The sequence below is a fragment of the Sphaerodactylus townsendi genome, linkage group LG04 (genome assembly GCF_021028975.2).
Source record: "Sphaerodactylus townsendi isolate TG3544 linkage group LG04, MPM_Stown_v2.3, whole genome shotgun sequence".
Lineage (NCBI taxonomy): Eukaryota > Metazoa > Chordata > Lepidosauria > Squamata > Sphaerodactylidae > Sphaerodactylus > Sphaerodactylus townsendi.
In genome coordinates this window covers 65,637,574-65,660,853 of record NC_059428.1, presented here as the reverse complement: position 1 = coordinate 65,660,853, position 23,280 = coordinate 65,637,574, and the positions used below count along the sequence as shown (strand labels likewise).

Genomic DNA, 23,280 nt, shown 5'->3' with positions numbered 1-23,280 from the left:
TGTGGGTGGCAAAAGTCTAGTGAGCACCATTTTCACTTTTCAAGCCTCCCCACACTGCCGGAAAGCCTCTTTGGGAGTGGCACCGGAGCCGGGAGCCTGGCTCTTGCATGTGGCTGGTTGCCTCTGCCAACCTAATACCCAAGAAGCAGATTCCCAGATCAGCACGTAAGTACATCACTGTGATCCCTTCTCGAATGCTCAGAAGGGCATCTGGTCTCTACCAAAGTTTGGAATAGTAGATAAGAATCTGTTTCTCAAATCTAGGAGCAAAAAAGAAACACTGCACAGCAAATTGAACCATTTCAAAGACTGGTAATGAAATTGAATTATCTCTTTGTATGGGAAAAGCCAAATCACCCACCCACCCCAATCAACGATAATAACAGTGTCTTAATTAAATTCAGCATTCCACAAACATTAACAGGATCTGTCAATGAGTCAGATTGTAATATATTAGTTTCCTTCATTTATGCCCCTTTCAATTCAATCCAAACAAATGGTGACCATATAACTTAGCTTTTCATTCTAGTTGGACCATAAGATTCTTCAAAGAAGTAACTGATATCCCCAGTTTTCCCCTCCTTGAGAGATATCTGCCCTATGCAATGGTTATTTTACCAATCTACCAAAGAGATTTAAACATTTTGGCTCCAATCCACCTGCTTTGAGAAGTATCTTATTTTCCCCACTGTCTTAACACTTTGGGGGTATAAAGTTAGCCCCAAGAATTCCAGGTTTCTGGTTCTAGCCATTGGTTCCCATCTCTATATTGGGATCCAGTAAATCGTTCCACATACCTCATGTCAGAACCTGTAGCCACAGTTTTTAACAATTTTTGGACTTTTGAAATTGACTGCAAGCCAATTTCAGGGAACAAATAAAAAAGGAATGGAAGTGATGAAAGTGAATAAAAATACATAAGGGATCAATGAGTTAGTTCTAGGCATTTTCAAAAATGGATACTGAGCAGATTCTTCTTCCAGCTGCACCTTATTAAGATACACCTCCACCCCCCACCCCCACTTTCTTGCCATTGGCCACACTCATCAAGACCAAGGATCTACTCTGGAGAGGATATGCGTAGTAGGGTGAGGAGTGCCTGAGTATCCAACTGATGGGAAAGGGAGGGAAGGTGAAAACCTTCCTTGCTACCATGCTGGGCTGCATTGCAGAATACAGGGAGAAAGGATTTTGAAAATTCTCAAGTCACGTGACTGACATGAATCAGGTTGGGGTTTTCCCAAACTGACCCATATCAGATGTCTTATATCACAGGTGTCAAACTCGTGGCCCTCCAGATGTTATGGACTGCAGTTCCCATCATCCCCTGTCAGCATCATGCTGGCAGTAGATGATGAGAACTGTAGTCCATAACATCTAGAGGGCCGTGAGTTTGACACCTATGTCTTACATAATGAGACCATCATTCTCTTCTGAATTTGGGGCCCCAACAGTTGATAGCTTAGGTGTAAAGGTGCTATGGGCAAATATTTAAGCCCTTGCTTCATGATTTAGAAATGTTGTTCTGTTGAAGACTTGCAGAAGCATTAAAAAAAAAAAAACCCAGGATGTAAGAATGTTTCTTTTGGATTAGCTTTTTGAAATAATCTGACCACCAAGTAGAAATAGCATTATGTTCTATATTGCAGTGTGTTCTCCCAAGCTAACAACATGGTATAGGTTTAAATTTTTGTAAAAAAATAACTTTGCAGTTCGTGCTCAAACTGAAAAAGATCCACATTAACTTATTTACACATTATTTATCTTTTGACTGTGAAGCCTTTATACTTTGAGGACTGGGAGCAGATAGCAAAAAAAAAACTCGGAACAGAATAAAACTGAATCAAAATCACTGATATTTCCATATTTAAGACACCTGCCTCCATGCAATCATGTTTAAGCAGATGACTGTCTAAACCTATGGAGGCCTATTATTTCCTCCACATTTACAAAATGAAAGCCAACCTGGTGTAGTGATTAATCTGAAGAACCAGGTTGGATTTCCCCACACCTCCACATGACGTTGTGTGACGTTGGGTCAATCACAGTTCTATCAGAACTCTGTAAGCTACGCAGAGACAGGTGATGGGAATCTACCTCTGAAAATCTTGTGCCTTGAAAATCCTATGGGATCATTATAAATCAGCTGTGACTTGATGGTACACACGAACACACACATGCACAGAAATGCGTATTAATCACTACATTGAAAAAATATTGTGCAGTTGTAAAATATTGCCCCATTATGTGTGGAAGGCTTACCTTGGGGCTCTTCACTGTGCAAGAGGCTTGTGAAAGCAGGGTGAAGATAGGTAGGCTAGCTGTGGGTGGAGGGAAGATATCCGAGGTACAGTTATGCTCACTGGCAAATCTGTCTTGCTCTGGCAGTGAATCAGATTAAAGACATGCTGGAAGTAGTCTCGCTTGCCGCAGAGAGAATGGAAGGTGAAAGTGGGGCTCCAGAAAATAAGTCCCTCCAAGAAATATTGCTGTGATGGACATTTGCCCCATTTCACAGCAGAAATGTTGTGCATAATCGGCCAACATGCACAGCCAATGTGGTGTAGTGGTTAAAAGCACTGAAGTCTGTTGGGTGATCTTGGGCTAGTCACAGTTCTCTCAAAGCTCTCTCAGACCCTGAAGACACTGGCAAACCATCTCTGAACATCTCTTGCCTTGAAAACTAGATGGGGTTGCCATAAGTCCTTCGGGGGAGGGCGGCCAATGAATGAATGAATGAATGAATGAATGAATGAATGAATGAATGAATGAATGAATGAATCAATCAATCAATCAATCAATCATCAGCTGTGACTTGACAGCACTTTCTGCCACCACAGGAGATTACAAAAGACCCTAAGTGCCCCCAAATAGCTATTGGATATCCTATTTTATAGTTTCAAGGACAGACTCAAATTTATACTTACACACCTGTTTCTAAAATACTTACCCATGATTGTTGATAGAGGAACTTTCTTGTTCATCTGATTCCATTGCAAAGAGACAATGACTAGAGAAAAGCAAATACATACTGTATGAATCATGCTCACGTCAATCAGTGTCTGTTTATAACTTGTTAAATCTATGTAGAGTCTACTGCCTCAAACTACAAGCTTTATCTTCACAATCCATTGGCTCTTTTTAGCACTGCTTGTGAAAGAGAATCTTCCCTGGTTCACAGATGGTAGGCTGATGTGGTCTAAACTATAGAAGATGACAGCTGACAGTCTACTGTGGCTCTTTATCCATCAGCAATGATGAAAAAAGATATGGGATCATACATAAACTTACACAGCAGGTGCTATGTGAACCTTGCCTAGAAAAAAAATCCAATGGCAATTTGGTTTGCCTTTCATACATATATTGAGTCAATCCCATAGGATGAGCACAGTCTCATTAAATATAGTTGTGTTTATATTTATTAACTAGAACTCTTATTCTTCTGATCACCTATTTTTGGCTTTATGTTCAGCATATTAGGTTCTCTTTCATTCTTTCTTACTTTTTTCAAAGGCTGCTTCAAGTATTTCAGCACAATCTGGAGGGGTGTGTGTGCAAATTCCCCTCTGGAACCGGTGAAGAGTTATGCAGGTGGATTTGCCTTCTTTGGCCACTTACACTGGAGGAGAGGCAAACCCACTGGTGCCTGAATGCAGTGGGGCCCTGTGATGCCTGGCCATGGTACCCAGCTCCCTGCTGGCATGCCTGTGCTGCCCAGAGCTACGCTGGCATTCAGGGGGCATTCAGAGGGTTGGGGAATGACCTTAGTCAGCCTCCAGAGCCCTTTTGGTCCCTGTGCACTGGTGGGGTTGCCAGTGGAGATCGTGGTGTGTAGTCGACCCACGTGGTCAGCGCAAGAACGAGACGAGACGCGGAGATAACATCTGGTGGAGATCGCCAGCAGTGGGAGCGCGGAGGTCCGTGTTCCTAGCGAATCTCCCGCGTGCTGGTTCCTGGCACCTTTTATTGTGATTCTATCGGGGGCGTGTAGAAGGGAGGAACGGAGGGAGTTCCGGGAGAGCGGGAGGTCGGGAGATCATCATGTGATGCATGATCTCACCTGGCTACGTGCGGAGAGGAGCGCAAGCGTCTAAGCCTAATCCTCACCTGGGGGCAAGACCATTGTCCCTGCGCCCGGTGACTGAGCCAGATAGTTCATGACCCGTGACTCATACGGGGTTGAGGAGTGGGGGTGCGGTGCAACCAGAAGGCCGTAGGTCCGTTGGTGTGCCAACGTTCTACTACGGTGCTGCTGGGTCAGCAGTGCATTACTACAGTGGTGTATCTCTATTCTCTCTATGGGAGAGTTCCAGGTAGGATTTTGTTTTTTACCTTTTAGGGCTTCCCACTCCATGTTATTATATTTTCTAACCTACTTACTGATTGACAGAAAGTTTTTTTAAATCATACTTGTAAACTGCCCAGTGAGAAAGGGAAGTTATAAATTAAATTAAGAATAACAGTAACAACTATAGTAACAATAACAGACTGTAGTATATTTGGATGAGTTCAGCAATATATCAAATTCCAAACATGGCCTTTATCCAGGGATACTTAAATCTGCAAATTTATGTACTTGGGTGTACTTGGGTGAACTCTTAGGTTTGCAAAAGAAAACGAAAACGAAAAAAGAAGGGTTAAATCATCTCCGAACAGAGGAGTTTTATTTTCACTTATAGTTGTAGAGCCAATACACCTCTAGGATTCCACAGTGAGCAAGCAAGTGAGACTGGGGAGGAGGTGAAAATGGTAGATCCCTCTGTTCTCCACCAATGTGTGAGCTCCAGGAACTGTGGTGATACAAGCAAAGGAGGAGTGGGGAAACTCATGTGAAACTCCTTAATATTTTCATTTATTTAAAACATTTTATGAGACCTTTACACCTGATCCACAAAGTGGCAAATATAAAAAAATTAAAACATTTAAGCAATTAAAATATGGTTAAAATGATAGAATCATTCAATTAAAAGCACACAACACTAAAAGGAGAGTCAGTAGCCATTATTGGGGTTAAGGCAGATGAAACAAAAGAGTGCTTACCTACTGCCAAACGACACCAATAGAGGGAGATAGACAAATCTCCCTGGGACGGGAGTTCCAAAGTTTTAGTGCCATGGCCATGAAGGCCTTTTCTCAGGTTGTCACCCATCTAGTTTCAGATGGCAGGTGCAACCAAAGCAGGGCCTCTGAAGATGACCAGAGTGTATGTGACAAGATGGTCTTTAAGATATGTTGGTCCCAAGCTAGACAGAGCTTTAAGGATCAATACCAGCACCTTGAATTGAATCCAGAAGCAAATCAGAAACCAGTGTAGATGGAAGGAGATTGGAGTAACATGGCCCCTATGAGCCAGTCAGCAGTGTGGCCGCAGCATTCTGTATCAACTGAAGCTTCCATACAGTCTTTAACAGCAACCCTACAGAGTACATTGGAGTAATTTAATCTAGATGTTACTAAGATATGCACTACAGTGGCAATATCTTTTTCGCCCAGTAAGGATCACAGCTGTCTCACTAGCTGGAGCTGGTGAAGGCCACCCCTGACTCCCTCTGTCAATTGTTTATCCAACAGGGATTCCAGAAGAACCCCAAAATGATGAACCTGCTTCTTTAAGGGGAATGCAACCCCATTCAGAACTGGGAATAATCCATTTTCTGGGTCAGATCTCTCTCTCCCCCCCCCCCACCATAGCATCTCCATTTTGTTGGAACTAATTTTCACCTTGTTAACTCTCATGCATTCCTACACATGTAAGTTTCCCCAGAACTGCAAACTGTCAATTCCTGAGCCTGTTTCAAGTTAAGAAAATGACAGGAGGAAAGAATGACACTCCCTCTCTCCCCACACCATTCTCCAGTCCACATTGGGAATTTGCAACCAAGGATATTCAGTCGTAAGAATAGAATTCTCAAGTAAATTCTGATGAATAAAACTGAGGCAGACACATGGGGGACCCTAGGCCTTTGAAACGTGGTTCTCATTTTATTTGTGCATGTTTTCCATGCAGCAATTTGTTTCGTAGTAATTTGCAAAATGGGGATAAATATTACAAAAAAATACAAACCCCGTGCTCTCATACATCACAGTGTAGTAGGTTGGTGCCTGTGTATTTTTGCCAGCCTCCCATGACAAAATGTACTCAAAATCCTGTGTTTTAATTGTCAGGTTGAGAGGTGGTACAGGTGTTCCTAATGAAACAAAACAGCAATCACTAATGTTAGCAAGAATTGGAAAGTACAAATTCTACTCATTATGCATGATTAGTATTTGTGCTCCCTTGAATGCTTCCTCCTGCTCAGAGTGAAATATAATGCAGTCCTGGCAGTGAAAATCATATTGCTCTAATTCATACTGATTGAACTGGAAGCATTTAGATTATAAAAAATAGAGAGCGCACAGGTCTACGCATAAAAAGAACCACAGCATTTTCCCCTTCCACTGCTCATTCCCAAATTTCATTTTCAACCACCGGTATAATGCCAAGTTTATCTTGTTTTCCTTCTCAAGCTTTAGCTGACGGTTGTCCCTTAAAGATATTTTTATAGAGATGTATATATTTTGCAGCGTAATTCATAATACTTTTACAACAAAACATTTTAAGTGTTGACTAACTGCTTCAAGAAGGAAGGAAGGGATGGTAGTTTACTGACCACACTGATCTGCAGAACGTATCCACATTTGATTGAAAGCAGGAAGAATTTTTTAAATTTTCAAGCTGGGCATCCCCGGCCAAATTTTCAAGCTGCACATCATTTCCACAGTAGACTTGCCACTGAAATTATGTACATCTGAGCAATGGTACAGTTACAAAGGATTTTCCTTTGCAAACACCATTGAAAAGTTATTTTCCATTGAATGGGCCCTCTCAGAAGGGATTCTGAGGAATGGAGCCCAGAGCACATTTAAACAGGCATGCAAAACAGTTCTGTTTCAGAGCACATTTGGGGGAAGGTAGACTGTCTCTGCAGGTTAGTAGGCTGTGTGTTTTTAAAATCTGTACATTATTTTTATCTGTTAATGGATGTCTATGTTTTGTGTTCTGCAGCTTCAAACTGCACTGTTGGCCATGCTGTTACTAAGGGAAGAAGGCGGAGTATAAATATTTCAAATAAATCAATCAAATCATTGCAGAAAATTTACCCCAACAATAATTCTTTCTAAACAAAATATCCAAAGTAGTGTAGTAACACTTACCAGGTAGGCTGTACAAAACTGAAGTCATAGTGCTGATGTACACTGTAAGTTAAAATAAAATATTTTGACACAAATATTTAGTTCAGTGCGCAAGACAGTGGGTAGCTGTGTGTATGCTATTGATCGGAACTGAAATAGAACAAAACTGAAATAGTATAGAACAGAATCCATAATTAGAGTGTCATAGCTTTGGCCCCAAAGATAAAACAAGTGTTCTAATGTTTGTACAGTGGAGTTTGAAAATGGGTTTTGAGCAGTGGCATAGTGCCCAGGGGGCCTGGTGGGGCATGATGCCCCGGGCGTGCGCCTTGCAGGGGCATGACTATGATGTGGCAGGGGCGTTCCAGTGGTGCAGGAAGAACGTGCACCCTGGGCACAATCCCTCCTCGCTCTACCTCTTGAGTGATAAAGGGAATCTTAATAAAGGGAACACTGGACAGCAGCCTCTCATCTTGGGTGTGAGAGTTCCATGTATCCTATTTTTTTTCCATAGCTTTTCTTATTTTCCCACCCCAGTGTAATATTTTACTAAACCCTGCAAGTTCTCATCTTAGTTCCTTCCTGGCAATCTCAATTTTTATTAATACTCATGTTTCAATATATTTCTATCAGTATAGGTTATATAACATAAACACAATATGTAACTGTATACTTTATTCTATGAGCACCAGTGTCTTTCAGATAAAGTTTGGATTTATTTTGCCCCCTTGTTTGCATCCCAGAAACAACTGCCTTCAATTTATCAGTTATTTTAAGCAGTGGCATACTGCCACAAAATGGTACCTAGGTCTTGCCCTGGATGCTGTACCCAGTCCCCGCTGCTGAACTCCCCCTCCCACACAAGCCCCCCTAACAAACCTTTTTCCCCTTCAAGCAGTGCTAGCTGGCAACACACTGGGGCAGGGTTAAGGCCAGTGAAGCTTTTGCCCCCAGTGTGTTGCTGGCCAGCACAACTCAGAAGAGTAAAAGGTTTGTTGGGTTTTTTTTTTTTGCAAAGGCAGCAGTGTAGCAGTGGCGGGGGAGTTTGGCAGCAGGGGAGTTCAGCTGAGGACTGGGTGCAGGGGGGGAGAGAGAGTGCCAGAAGACAAAAAACCCCCTCCCTTCATCATGACAGCTGTCAGCGACAGCCTGCGTAGCAGGCTGTCCTGTCCCCCCATCTTCCTACTGACTCAGTTCTCTACCTTCTCCCTCCCAGGTATCAATCTGCATAACCATAGCTAGAATGTGTTAGCGTCTTCCCCAGCTACCCCTAGCTGGCAACGGTGGCCGGGGTGTATCTGTGTGTCATTCAGAAAACTGTTTTGGGTTTGTCATTCACTTTTGGAAGTTGGCTCTACTCGGCAAGTCAGGGCGTTTCTGTGTAGCGTTTCTAATCAGCGTTCAACAGGCTGACAGCCCCACCCAAGAGGAGCTGAGAGGGAGAGCTGTGCTGTTTGAAAATGCATGAGAGCTGCTAATGGTCAGGCTCGCCTTCCCCCCACCCCCGCCCCTTCCCGGGCTGTATGCTTCTTTCCAAACGAAAAGCAGACCCTTCCTCCCCTCCCCAAAGCCATGGCGTTTGAATCGTGCATCTTTCCCATCTCCTGAGCGGTGTTGGAATAAGCCCCCTATGTTTGCAGGCTGCTTCTTTCCAAACGTTGTTGTAAAAGCATCCTCCCTCCCTAAAGCCAAAGGGTTTACCGAAAACAATTGGTGAACCGGCCCAGCGTGCCCTTCCCCCGTCTCTGGCGCGAGGTTTGAATACGCAAAGCCCCGGCAGTCTGCATTTTAGCACTATTTCTGCAAAAGGAAGCTCGCCTCCTGTTTCTAAAGTGTATTGTGAAAAGCATCCTGCCCTACGGGGGCTGCTTTCTGAAAGCAGAGTTCAGAAAATAAAAAAGGAGCAGAGAGCATTTGGCAGAGTTTTTTCCCTAAAAGCAATGTAACTTCCTGAAAGAGTCCTTCCTGTGTTTCCCCCTCAGGGCAGTATGGCCGGGGAGCATAATAGGGACTGGACCGATCTGTGCACCCTGCATAGAGTTCCTGACAAAACCAGGAAGCATGCTTTTAAGAAAATAATAAAGTGTTTTTCCAGGCAGGAGCGAGGTCGGTGGCTCTGCGCGTGCTATGCAAAGCAGCATTGTATAGTCTGTCCCCTCTTCCCCTTTCCCCAGTGATGCAGCGGCGGCTACTGCAAAAAGTTTTCACACTTCATATACACGCCACCCATGCAGAGTAGACCAGTTGTTGAAGGCATGCCCGGGCATGTCCCTTCTAGAGTGCTCGAATGAAGGCGGCAGAGCTGTCTGTCACCCTTGGGCTTATAATTTAATGGCAGGCAGTCCGCCGTGGCTGGGGCTGGGGATGAGGCTGCAATTTGTGATTTCACGGGCGTGCGACCCATCAATCAACCCGGCTCGCTCGGCAGAAGCCGGCGATGTCATTTTTAGGGTGGCGCGACGCTCTTTGGGGTTCCCCTGGAGATTGGGAACGGCCAAATTTGGCCCAAAAAAGGTGATTTCCGGGCCATACGACGTGCCAATCAACCAGGCATGATCGGCAGAAGCCCGTGCAGTCGTTTTAGGGCGATGCGGGGCTCTTTGGTCGTTATCAGTTGTCGGGCGGGTCGGGGTATCAATTTTTGATTCCGTGTGCCGTGTGAGACGTCAATCAACTCGGCTCGATCTAGCGAGCGATTTAAGGCCGACCAATGAGACGCCGGACCTCTGGGGCATAAATATGGGTATTCTGGGCCTTGGAGACAGCTGCGAAACCAAACCTGTTTCATAGCTGAGCATGGAAACCCCCGCAGGGAGCCTTTTTTCGCTTTCTCCACCCCACATCTTTCGGCATCACCTGACGACTGGCAGGGGGGTGGATCTTGACGCATCAGTTGTTCAACCAATGTTCAACCCAAATAGAAAACACACCAATTAATAAACAGCAAACTACAATTAAGTGTGCTCAGTTTGTTAGTCCTCAAACATAAACGTCCATGATTTTAAAGGGGACAACTAGTATTACTCCATACATTAAAGCATCTTATTTTCTCAATTTTACTGCATATTAACAATTGCAAGAAATTATTGACCTAATTCACTGTCTTTGTATTCTACGTTGACACCATGTTCATTTCACACATCGAAGTAAAAGCATGATTAATAATCTTTATATCATGTGATCACTACACAGTAAATACATTACTGATTTATTAGCTTTTATAACCAGCGATGTGAGACTGGATACTTACTAAAGATTCTCAACAGGATATTATGAGTGCTGTCAACTCAGATTTTGCCCCTTGGTTCCCAAAAATTAAGAAAAACAGCAATCAGGCCCTTTACCTTTTACACTGAACAAATTCAAATTTAAGAAAAGCACTCACCAGCTGAAGATTTCACACTTTTCCACCAAATTATCTCTTTGGTAGATATAATAAGCAACCCAAGGAACAACGTATTTGTGATTGTGGCACAAACCGGATAGAACAGGGGTAGGGAACCTGCGGCTCTCCAGATGTTCAGGAACTACAATTCCCATCAGCCCCTACCAGCATGGCCAATTGGCCATGCTGACAGAGGCTGATGGGAATTGTAGTTCCTGAACATCTGGAGAGCCACAGGTTCCCTACCCCTGGGATAGAAGATGTAAAACATAACATTTTGCATTGCCCTATGTTTGATCACAATAGGAACTTATCTTAAAAATATTCTTCACAACATATCTGGTACTGAGGAGAATAAAGTGTGTTTCTTGTTGGCTGACATTTTTGAGGAAGTTAGACATAGGGTTGCTTCATTTACGTTCCTTTCTACTAAACTTAGAACGCAGAAAGGTTATAGTTTAAAGAATAGATTATAAGATGGAAGATCTGAAACTTTGTAAGAAATGATGTAAGATCTGAAAAGTTGTAAATTCTTAAGGTCATGTTACCACCATTTGTGTATATAGTTTGGTTTTAATATGGTTTCTGTTGCAATTTGTTGATCTATCATGTAATTTGAAAGGCCTATGGCTAACAAATAAAGACTGATGATGATAACCAGTGATACTTGGACACATAGTGCTTTATAGTGCACTTTTTTATATCTGTGTTGCATCTTGGTACATTCTATTGTATTATTTGGTCATTCGGCTACTAGAAATACCAATTAATATTATTATGCGGGGGGGGGGGTAAAATATCCAAATTACAAACCCTCCTGTCCTCATTATTATAATAACAGAAGTAACAGCACCATGTGCTCTTTCCATTTCCCCACTATGTTCCAAAATACTTATAGTTCAATCCAGAGCTAAGGTACGGGGATGGTGCTACTTGAGCTTGCTCTTCCCACTCCACAGGGACTTCCCCACAGTGTGGAAGCCCAAAAGTGTAACAAACCCTCCTTCTAACTCCCCCTCACACAAGTGAGAATAGAGATCTGCCCTAGGAAAATCATGCGTGTATCTCCCTCTATAGCAACTCGGCCTTGGGCATACGGGGGCCAAGAGGGGTCTGGAGGAGAACCCAGCTGCCAGGCTAGAGCCCACCCTAGGAACGCCCTTGGAATGCCAATGTAGCTGGGGACAGGCGTGCAAGTGCTGGCTAAAAAAGCCAGGCATCACAGCCAGTGTTGTGGGACACTTCAGCCATGGAGTGCTTGGCATATTTGCCTCCCTCACTTACAAAGCATAAGTGCTCTTGGAGAGGGCATTTGTACGACTAGGATAGCTCATGCTGCATTCAGAGTGGGATTCTGGATTGTGCTGATTCACTGGGGCCCTGTAAGCTTTTCAGCAATCTAAGATCCGGGTTTAAGAGCACCAAGTCTCTTTTTCACAATAAATATGGCAATGATTTTTTCCTAAGACAGTTGCTAGATGGATTAATTCTACAGTATTTGGAAATGCATAGAATTTAAAGGGACTGTACTTGACAAACTTTGTATTTACAAATGCTGACACTTTTATAAAATGCCAAAGCTTTCTCAAAATTACTGTGTGTTGACTAAATGCACAAAATTCTCAAAATTATCTTGATTTGGGTAACATATAGATTAACAATATATATATAGAGCCATAATCATTGGCACCGTAATAATTTATAAACTATGACCAGCGATCACTTCATTACACATTGAGTAAAATATTGACGAAAGGCTCCTGACCAGTTATATGGACTTTCCTTAGTGGCTGTATCTGTGTTTTCACTACGTATGTATGTTAAAAGCACAAGCCTGACCAAAATTCTCCAGCTTTAGATTCTACATTAACATTATACTGATCACCTTGGCACACAATAAATACAGCTACTGGATTATCAAGCAATTTTATAAACTCAGTGAAGTAGGGCACCTGTTTCTTGGTTTGCTTTTTGGCGCGCCGCACACCAGCTTATTAAAAAAGCAAAATTTTCAACATGGTTCACATGAATTTGTTTTCTTTGATTATGTAGGGGTAAAAAGAAACCTAATGTGTTATAGGACATGTGGCATATGACATGAAAGCTTCAATAGGGGAACAGTTACTGCTTTGCTTAGGTGCTGTGGAATTTAAATAGAAGGTGTAAACACTGTATTTAAATTATTCGCGGAAGATTGCTTGATAGCATAAATCGAGGAACTGCCCCATAGATTGCCATTTGCAATCCCTAACCATACTAACTTATAATGGATGCCAATTGTAATGCCCAAAGCGATGGGAAAAGCTTCTGTCACATGGGGGGTTCAATAAGTAATGCACATAGTTCAGTATTAAATGTCATGTATTTTTAAATGGTGATGGTCGCTTAACTTCATTTTTTGTGCACATGACATCTTTTTTCATGTTCAGTGACTTCATGTCTTCATTTGAAGATCTTTATCAGAGAAGGAACTCTTGGTGTTTCTTGCTTTTGCTTCCTTTTGATTGGTTAAATACAAAAAAGTGAACAATGTGCTATTTTGTGGGATATTACTATAACTTCCTGTCTGCCTTAATTTTTTTACCAAAGGGTTATCTTCTACTTTTAGAACTAACCTGCACGCATAATTATAGTGAATATCATATAACTGAATCGAGTTTCTGTTTTATATATACAATCGGACTCCCCAGCATTATTTTGAACAGTGGTGTTTTTAACTACATATTGACTAATCTGCTGAAAACTAGAATTTTAATAAATAAGTTTTAATAGTAGACTCTGGTGTACAGCTGATTTTTGAAACATTGGATGCTATAACTGGTGCATCCTTCTGCAATATTTTTCTCAAACCATATCATATCATATGATATCAAGTGATTCCGGCCGTGAAAGCCTTCGACAATACATATCATATCAATTGCAGTAGAAAAACTACAAAGAAATAAAAAATAGTTAGGATTTTTCTTTATAAAAATCCTTCAGCGTGTAACAAACAAAATCTTAGCAAATTTCAAAAAATTTCTAATAGCGGGATCCAATTTACACACCCGGTATTGCGACTCATTAGTTGGAGCATATTGTCCACATGTCTTGCCAATCCGATCCAAGGAAAACCATTGTTTTCTCGGTTCTATTGTACTTTGTGCAGCATACTCCTAAGGTAAACATATGAACAGGATCACAGCCTGCGTAAATACATAAAATATCCAGATAGCCTTCATAGGTTTATTTAATGAAAGACTAACCTTACGAGCCAAGCAATCCTTTATATCAACATCTTAAATAGACTACTTTCAACAAGTATGTCCTATCAAATAGCTTCTTTTCCTGGTTGAAATCCCTATTCTGGTTAAAATCCCGCACTGCCTGGGTTAAATCCCTATTCTGATGTGGGCTGCGGTTGAACACAGGGCAATCCAGCTCCCTCATCTTCGCCGTATTTTACATATCTGGAGGTTGTTCACAGATTCAGTAAGGAAGACAGAACCAGGTGCGATGCTTTGGGGTTAGGCTCTATAGAAGGAGACCCACCCCACCCCTCAAACCTACCATATGCTCCTCAGGGGTATCCTTTAGAAACATGTTTCAGATTCAATACTCCCCATCAGGGGAAGTTATCCAGAAATCTGCAGACCACTACAAGGAAAGTGTTTTGTCATTCAAAAAGAAAATTGTTGAGTGGTTCTATGGGGCACATAGCCCTATCAAAAGGATTTTTCTGAATCTCTATAAAGTAGCCTAGAGGTAAGATTATTTCTCTTGACCCCATTATTCTTTTCCTTGTATTGGGATTGTTGGTAATAAAGCTGCTAAACAAAGGAAGCAATGCAAGGCCTCATGCTCCTCCAGCTCTCACCAGTTTGCTTTTAAAAGGCACCCTTCAAGCTTTTTCAGGGTGCATTTTGAAAAGGGGGGATTCTGTAGGTAGAAGGCATATAAAGGATGTCACTTTGTTCTATGCAAAGGTTTTCTTCTTGCCCCCCATTGACTGCTCTTTCTGTGTGGGGAGTTAGCTACCATAATGCAGCTGAGCAAAAGAAAAGATGCAGGCCTGAAAGTCTATTCTCTTTCTGTTACTAGGCAAGCAATGGATAGTTTAAGCCAGAGTGCCCTTTATTAGAGTTATACAAAATGTCTTAGATTCAGCTGTTTTAAAGGCCTTCTGATTCCTAATCAGACACCTGTGGATTTTCCCTTCTCCTCGAGAATAGGAGAAAGAAACATAAAGATCTTTAGGCTCTCTCTCTGGGAAGAAAGAAGAACCTGAGGCAATAGAAATAGGAAAGAAACAGGTCCTAGTTCATCTTAGATCAAAGGATCAGATGCTCCCATCTTCCAATAAGGGTCTTAGAATACTCAAATGTTTTTGGGAAAGGGAAAATCCTCCCACCTTTCTTTATGACTGATTGATGATGATGATGGGCTTTGGGAATTATATTCACATTGCTATTCTGATGTAACCACCTATAAAAGTAAGAACACACTGTCATCTTGTGTGGTTCTCCTGATAATGGCCAGTTAGAAGTAGATAAAATAATAAATTTTATTCCTTTATTTGGCTTTCGCTTTTAAGCTTTAATATTTTGAACCCGATACCCTACTGTAACAGTTCTGCAAAATTATTTAAGACCCACATGATTCGCACTTTAAAAATATCGGGCTTTCAGTTAGCTGTTCCACTATTCTCTCTCTCTCTCTTGGGAGGCATCCAGATTAGGATGTTAAATAAAAGGCCCTCTTTTCTCATTAGTATCTGCCCACCATGGGAAGTAGTAATCCAAGGCTGATAGCGGAGGAAAGGACTATAAATATACCTGAGATGAGAGCAGCTCTAAATATCTTTCAATAATATTTCACACCTCAAGAAAGAATGTCACGTTTTGGGAGTGAACACGTCTGATGACCGTGACCACCACGTAATTAAAGGCTAACAAAGAAGTTAGAGTTATATTTCATTTGTTTGTCACTTCAAAATGTTATGTCACATTCTTTGTATTAGAAGTAACACTTATCATACTAGGAAACCAAATAGCAGTTTCCATTGGTTTAGTTAGGAATGACATTTCTAGATATTACTACACCCATCTAGTTTGGAAAAGAAATTCAGAGGGATTATGCCCTTTTCTAAGGAATTTCTCTTACCAAATTTCAGGTAGGTCTCTGTTCTCCTTTGCATGGCAGATATGAACAGGGAAGCTTTCTGTCCTTTTCGGGAATCCACAGTATGGGGTAGTTTAAAAGTGTATCACGCAGGCAAGGAAAGTCAACCTCTGACCACCACCACCATCACCCCACCCCTACCCCCCACCCCAAAAAAAATAGCGGGGCATTTCCCCCCCCTGCACTCCCTATTTTGCTTCAGGGTTTTTACCACTGGTTGTGGACTTTCCTTATAGCATCCAGGCCAGGAGAAAATAGGCCTAAATAATGGAGTTCAGCAATGTGAGGTAGTGTGGGGAAGAATCTGGATAGTTCCTCTCCCGCATGTACTCAGGTTTTGTTTCAAAACGAATCTTTTTACTCAGCTCTCAAAAAGAGAGAGGATCCTTCCATGTTCACAGTGCTTTAAAATAAAGATAACCAACAGATCACAGATCCTTAATCTTCAGATATTTCTTTGCCAGTGGACCCACAGTTCTCTGTATGTATGTGTGTGCATATGTTTATGTTTGTGCTTTGCTACTGCAGGGGCGAAGACCTTATCTGTATCCCCAGCCCAAACTACAAGTCTGTTTATTGCCAGGAGGGAGATAAAGCACGGGTCTCTGCTTCTATTCCACCAAATGTTTTTTCACCACTGTCTGTCAATCAGTACATATGACCAAGACTTTTATCCCTTTTCCCTGGTTTGCCAGTGGGTTTCCCCCCTTGGTGGAGGCCAAACCTAGGCTTCTGCCCATGGCCATTTCCACCTCTTTGGTGGGCTGACAGCAGCGTGCACAAGCCCCAACTAACTAAGAGGCTTAGCTACAGCCCCAGAAAAAAATAACTAAAAAAATAACTAAAAAAAAACAGCCATTTTAGGCTTTTTGCATTGGATTGTTTTTTTCTGGGGCTGCAGCTGTGGGGGGGGTGGGGGGGGGGTGCGGGGCGGGGGGGGGGGGGGTCGGGGGTTGGTGGGGGGTGGGTTGGGGGCCGGGGGGTGGGGGGGGGGGGGGGTGGGGGGGGGGGGGGGTGGGGGGGGGGGGGGGTGGGGGGGGGGGGGGGTGGGGGGGGGGGGGGGTGGGGGGGGGGGGGGGTGGGGGGGGGGGGGGGTGGGGGGGGGGGGGGGTGGGGGGGGGGGGGGGTGGGGGGGGGGGGGGGTGGGGGGGGGGGGGGGTGGGGGGGGGGGGGGGTGGGGGGGGGGGGGGGTGGGGGGGGGGGGGGGTGGGGGGGGGGGGGGGTGGGGGGGGGGGGGGGTGGGGGGGGGGGGGGGTGGGGGGGGGGGGGGGTGGGGGGGGGGGGGGGTGGGGGGGGGGGGGGGTGGGGGGGGGGGGGGGTGGGGGGGGGGGGGGGTGGGGGGGGGGGGGGGTGGGGGGGGGGGGGGGTGGGGGGGGGGGGGGGTGGGGGGGGGGGGGGGTGGGGGGGGGGGGGGGTGGGGGGGGGGGGGGGTGGGGGGGGGGGGGGGTGGGGGGGGGGGGGGGTGGGGGGGGGGGGGGGTGGGGGGGGGGGGGGGTGGGGGGGGGGGGGGGTGGGGGGGGGGGGGGGTGGGGGGGGGGGGGGGTGGGGGGGGGGGGGGGTGGGGGGGGGGGGGGGTGGGGGGGGGGGGGGGTGGGGGGGGGGGGGGGTGGGGGGGGGGGGGGGTGGGGGGGGGGGGGGGTGGGGGGGGGGGGGGGTGGGGGGGGGGGGGGGTGGGGGGGGGGGGGGGTGGGGGGGGGGGGGGGTGGGGGGGGGGGGGGGTGGGGGGGGGGGGGGGTGGGGGGGGGGGGGGGTGGGGGGGGGGGGGGGTGGGGGGGGGGGGGGGTGGGGGGGGGGGGGGGTGGGGGGGGGGGGGGGTGGGGGGGGGGGGGGGTGGGGGGGGGGGGGGGTGGGGGGGGGGGGGGGTGGGGGGGGGGGGGGGTGGGGGGGGGGGGGGGTGGGGGGGGGGGGGGGTGGGGGGGGGGGGGGGTGGGGGGGGGGGGGGGTGGGGGGGGGGGGGGGTGGGGGGGGGGGGGGGTGGGGGGGGGGGGGGGTGGGGGGGGGGGGGGGTGGGGGGGGGGGGGGGTGGGGGGGGGGGGGGGTGGGGGGGGGGGGGGGTGGGGGGGGGGGGGGGTGGGGGGGGGGGGGGGTGGGGGGGGGGGGGGGTGGGGGGGGGGGGGGGTGGGGGGGGGGGGGGGTGGGGGGGGGGGGGGGTGGGGGGGGGGGGGGGTGGGGGGGGGGGGGGGTGGGGGGGGGGGGGGGTGGGGGGGGGGGGGGGTGGGGGGGGGGGGGGGTGGGGGGGGGGGGGGGTGGGGGGGGGGGGGGGTGGGGGGGGGGGGGGGTGGGGGGGGGGGGGGGTGGGGGGGGGGGGGGGTGGGGGGGGGGGGGGGTGGGGGGGGGGGGGGGTGGGGGGGGGGGGGGGTGGGGGGGGGGGGGGGTGGGGGGGGGGGGGGGTGGGGGGGGGGGGGGGTGGGGGGGGGGGGGGGTGGGGGGGGGGGGGGGTGGGGGGGGGGGGGGGTGGGGGGGGGGGGGGGTGGGGGGGGGGGGGGGTGGGGGGGGGGGGGGGTGGGGGGGGGGGGGGGTGGGGGGGGGGGGGGGTGGGGGGGGGGGGGGGTGGGGGGGGGGGGGGGTGGGGGGGGGGGGGGGTGGGGGGGGGGGGGGGTGGGGGGGGGGGGGGGTGGGGGGGGGGGGGGGTGGGGGGGGGGGGGGGTGGGGGGGGGGGGGGGTGGGGGGGGGGGGGGGTGGGGGGGGGGGGGGGTGGGGGGGGGGGGGGGTGGGGGGGGGGGGGGGTGGGGGGGGGGGGGGGTGGGGGGGGGGGGGGGTGGGGGGGGGGGGGGGTGGGGGGGGGGGGGGGTGGGGGGGGGGGGGGGTGGGGGGGGGGGGGGGTGGGGGGGGGGGGGGGTGGGGGGGGGGGGGGGTGGGGGGGGGGGGGGGTGGGGGGGGGGGGGGGTGGGGGGGGGGGGGGGTGGGGGGGGGGGGGGGTGGGGGGGGGGGGGGGTGGGGGGGGGGGGGGGTGGGGGGGGGGGGGGGTGGGGGGGGGGGGGGGTGGGGGGGGGGGGGGGTGGGGGGGGGGGGGGGTGGGGGGGGGGGGGGGTGGGGGGGGGGGGGGGTGGGGGGGGGGGGGGGTGGGGGGGGGGGGGGGTGGGGGGGGGGGGGGGTGGGGGGGGGGGGGGGTGGGGGGGGGGGGGGGTGGGGGGGGGGGGGGGTGGGGGGGGGGGGGGGTGGGGGGGGGGGGGGGTGGGGGGGGGGGGGGGTGGGGGGGGGGGGGGGTGGGGGGGGGGGGGGGTGGGGGGGGGGGGGGGTGGGGGGGGGGGGGGGTGGGGGGGGGGGGGGGTGGGGGGGGGGGGGGGTGGGGGGGGGGGGGGGTGGGGGGGGGGGGGGGTGGGGGGGGGGGGGGGTGGGGGGGGGGGGGGGTGGGGGGGGGGGGGGGTGGGGGGGGGGGGGGGTGGGGGGGGGGGGGGGTGGGGGGGGGGGGGGGTGGGGGGGGGGGGGGGTGGGGGGGGGGGGGGGTGGGGGGGGGGGGGGGTGGGGGGGGGGGGGGGTGGGGGGGGGGGGGGGTGGGGGGGGGGGGGGGTGGGGGGGGGGGGGGGTGGGGGGGGGGGGGGGTGGGGGGGGGGGGGGGTGGGGGGGGGGGGGGGTGGGGGGGGGGGGGGGTGGGGGGGGGGGGGGGTGGGGGGGGGGGGGGGTGGGGGGGGGGGGGGGTGGGGGGGGGGGGGGGTGGGGGGGGGGGGGGGTGGGGGGGGGGGGGGGTGGGGGGGGGGGGGGGTGGGGGGGGGGGGGGGTGGGGGGGGGGGGGGGTGGGGGGGGGGGGGGGTGGGGGGGGGGGGGGGTGGGGGGGGGGGGGGGTGGGGGGGGGGGGGGGTGGGGGGGGGGGGGGGTGGGGGGGGGGGGGGGTGGGGGGGGGGGGGGGTGGGGGGGGGGGGGGGTGGGGGGGGGGGGGGGTGGGGGGGGGGGGGGGTGGGGGGGGGGGGGGGTGGGGGGGGGGGGGGGTGGGGGGGGGGGGGGGTGGGGGGGGGGGGGGGTGGGGGGGGGGGGGGGTGGGGGGGGGGGGGGGTGGGGGGGGGGGGGGGTGGGGGGGGGGGGGGGTGGGGGGGGGGGGGGGTGGGGGGGGGGGGGGGTGGGGGGGGGGGGGGGTGGGGGGGGGGGGGGGTGGGGGGGGGGGGGGGTGGGGGGGGGGGGGGGTGGGGGGGGGGGGGGGTGGGGGGGGGGGGGGGTGGGGGGGGGGGGGGGTGGGGGGGGGGGGGGGTGGGGGGGGGGGGGGGTGGGGGGGGGGGGGGGTGGGGGGGGGGGGGGGTGGGGGGGGGGGGGGGTGGGGGGGGGGGGGGGTGGGGGGGGGGGGGGGTGGGGGGGGGGGGGGGTGGGGGGGGGGGGGGGTGGGGGGGGGGGGGGGTGGGGGGGGGGGGGGGTGGGGGGGGGGGGGGGTGGGGGGGGGGGGGGGTGGGGGGGGGGGGGGGTGGGGGGGGGGGGGGGTGGGGGGGGGGGGGGGTGGGGGGGGGGGGGGGTGGGGGGGGGGGGGGGTGGGGGGGGGGGGGGGTGGGGGGGGGGGGGGGTGGGGGGGGGGGGGGGTGGGGGGGGGGGGGGGTGGGGGGGGGGGGGGGTGGGGGGGGGGGGGGGTGGGGGGGGGGGGGGGTGGGGGGGGGGGGGGGTGGGGGGGGGGGGGGGTGGGGGGGGGGGGGGGTGGGGGGGGGGGGGGGTGGGGGGGGGGGGGGGTGGGGGGGGGGGGGGGTGGGGGGGGGGGGGGGTGGGGGGGGGGGGGGGTGGGGGGGGGGGGGGGTGGGGGGGGGGGGGGGTGGGGGGGGGGGGGGGTGGGGGGGGGGGGGGGTGGGGGGGGGGGGGGGTGGGGGGGGGGGGGGGTGGGGGGGGGGGGGGGTGGGGGGGGGGGGGGGTGGGGGGGGGGGGGGGTGGGGGGGGGGGGGGGTGGGGGGGGGGGGGGGTGGGGGGGGGGGGGGGTGGGGGGGGGGGGGGGTGGGGGGGGGGGGGGGTGGGGGGGGGGGGGGGTGGGGGGGGGGGGGGGTGGGGGGGGGGGGGGGTGGGGGGGGGGGGGGGTGGGGGGGGGGGGGGGTGGGGGGGGGGGGGGGTGGGGGGGGGGGGGGGTGGGGGGGGGGGGGGGTGGGGGGGGGGGGGGGTGGGGGGGGGGGGGGGTGGGGGGGGGGGGGGGTGGGGGGGGGGGGGGGTGGGGGGGGGGGGGGGTGGGGGGGGGGGGGGGTGGGGGGGGGGGGGGGTGGGGGGGGGGGGGGGTGGGGGGGGGGGGGGGTGGGGGGGGGGGGGGGTGGGGGGGGGGGGGGGTGGGGGGGGGGGGGGGTGGGGGGGGGGGGGGGTGGGGGGGGGGGGGGGTGGGGGGGGGGGGGGGTGGGGGGGGGGGGGGGTGGGGGGGGGGGGGGGTGGGGGGGGGGGGGGGTGGGGGGGGGGGGGGGTGGGGGGGGGGGGGGGTGGGGGGGGGGGGGGGTGGGGGGGGGGGGGGGTGGGGGGGGGGGGGGGTGGGGGGGGGGGGGGGTGGGGGGGGGGGGGGGTGGGGGGGGGGGGGGGTGGGGGGGGGGGGGGGTGGGGGGGGGGGGGGGTGGGGGGGGGGGGGGGTGGGGGGGGGGGGGGGTGGGGGGGGGGGGGGGTGGGGGGGGGGGGGGGTGGGGGGGGGGGGGGGTGGGGGGGGGGGGGGGTGGGGGGGGGGGGGGGTGGGGGGGGGGGGGGGTGGGGGGGGGGGGGGGTGGGGGGGGGGGGGGGTGGGGGGGGGGGGGGGTGGGGGGGGGGGGGGGTGGGGGGGGGGGGGGGTGGGGGGGGGGGGGGGTGGGGGCGGGGGGGCGGGTGGGGGGGGGGGGGGGTGGGCGGGGTGGGGGGGTGGGGGGGGGGGGGGGAGGGGGGGGGGGGGGGGGTGGGGGGGGGGGTTGGGGGGGGGGGGGGGGGTGGAAGGGGGGGGCGGGGGGGGGGGGGGGGGGGGGGGGGGGGGGGTCAGGGGGGGGGGGGGGGGGGGGGGGGGGGACCCTGCCAGCATGGCCAATTGACCATGCTGGCAGGGGCTGATGGGAATTGTAGTCCATAACATGTGGAAGTGGAACCGCCACTACTGAATCTGGGAGTATATGTGCAATAGAAATTGTTCTGAACCAGTGCACCTCCAAATCAAGGAGCAGTTTACAGGATTTTATGTAAGGAGAAGCGGAACATTCATATCAATTAACCTAGCCAGCAAAACAAGAAGTATCTGACTGGGAGGGCATGGTTTCTAAAACGAGATGCCAGAACCCAACGGGACCCTCTCATAAAGAAGGCTTCAAATGTGTGGACCACTTCATTCCCCCCTCCATGTGGATTTCACTCTGCATACACTCAGGGGTCCCCTTGAAACCCTTCTCTTAAGTAGAGTTAGAGGGACTGAAGTTCTTTGCAGTCAATAGGCTCGAAGGCACCTGCATCCGTGTAGGATTTAGGCATCGTTCAAAAATATGTCTAAACCTGACCTCGAGTTTAAATAAAGACCCCTAATGGCTCAGCCTTATACTGATCTTGTAAAATTTCGGAAGCTGGTCGGTCCTGGTTAGTATTTGGATGAAAGATCGCCAAGGAATTCCAGGGTGCTCTGCAGAGGAAGGCAACGGCTAACCACGTCTGAGTGTCTTGCCTTGAACACCCTCGCTATAAATGGACTGCTACATGACTGCACTTTGCGCGCACACACGCCCATCCACACAAAATGGCACAGTAGACTTGCGCATGAGAAGTGCCAAGAGGCAGGGCCTGAACACAGCCCAGGCCGATCGGCTCCTTCCTGCCATTCCGCAAGCTGGAAAAGGTGACAGATCTCCTGGAGGGTCCACAACAGCTCTGCTTTGATCTCAGCAGGCAAATCCACCACCCCCGGCCTTCGCGACCCCCCGAGGCACAACCAGCCACGGGGTCCCTTGGCTCCACCCCCCACCCCCCCGAGCTCCAATCTTTGCTCCTTGGCGCACCTTGAAGCAGGCGAGCTTTGCTCTCTGTTTTCCCTCTCTGGCCTCGCCTGGGGCGCCGTGGCGGGTCCCAAACCCCGCAGCGTCCCTCTCCCAGGCGGGCAAACCAGCCAGTTGGCAGCAGCTCCGCGGATGAAAATGAAAGCAAAGGGACCGGGGAAGGCGGATCTTGCCCACGCTGTGAGACCAGGCTTGCTTAGCGAGCGAAGAAGAGGAGGGGCTGATCGAGCCCCGACTGGAAATCCCCCGACAAGGAGGAGCCGATGGCACGCCCCCCCCCCCCCCCCCCCCCCCGCGGCCTGTTTTCCTCTACCCGGCTTAATCTCGTTACATAAGAAGTCAGGCCCTGGTACTTGAGGAAGGACCCAGACCACCTTCTACCAGTCTTGGACTTTTGCGTCTTGGACATTCACTTTGCATACTGTATTTGGGAAGATCCAAGTATTCTCTGCGATACACGCGAGTTTTTCTAACATGTCCAAAAGCACCCCCCCTCCGCCCAGTGACAGGCTGGGGAAACCGGGTAGGGATGGAGGCTAAAGGGCCTTCTGCACGCACCACGACCCCGATCTAATCAGGCACATACAATAATTGAGGAGAAGCCGTAAATTGTGTGTACGAGTGTGCCTGCTGCGTTACACCCAATGGAAGAGGGAGGGTACCACACAACCTGTATACTGTAAT

The 23,280-nt window shown here is 54.0% G+C and overlaps 1 protein-coding gene across 1 annotated transcript in view; it reads right to left on the bottom strand.

Moving 5' to 3' along the window:
- IFNAR2 (interferon alpha and beta receptor subunit 2) overlaps positions 1-22,812 on the bottom strand; it is a 37,773-nt gene extending 14,961 nt beyond the window's left edge. The window contains exons 1-4 of the mRNA XM_048495341.1: positions 22,600-22,812; positions 7,195-7,236; positions 6,065-6,188; positions 2,951-3,010 (exon numbers count right to left, since the gene is read on the bottom strand). Of these exons, the coding sequence (XP_048351298.1) occupies positions 2,951-3,010; positions 6,065-6,188; positions 7,195-7,222 (212 nt within the window). The 5' untranslated portion in view covers positions 7,223-7,236; positions 22,600-22,812. The remainder of the gene's footprint in view (positions 1-2,950; positions 3,011-6,064; positions 6,189-7,194; positions 7,237-22,599) is intronic.
- Between the last annotated feature and the right edge of the window lie 468 nt (positions 22,813-23,280).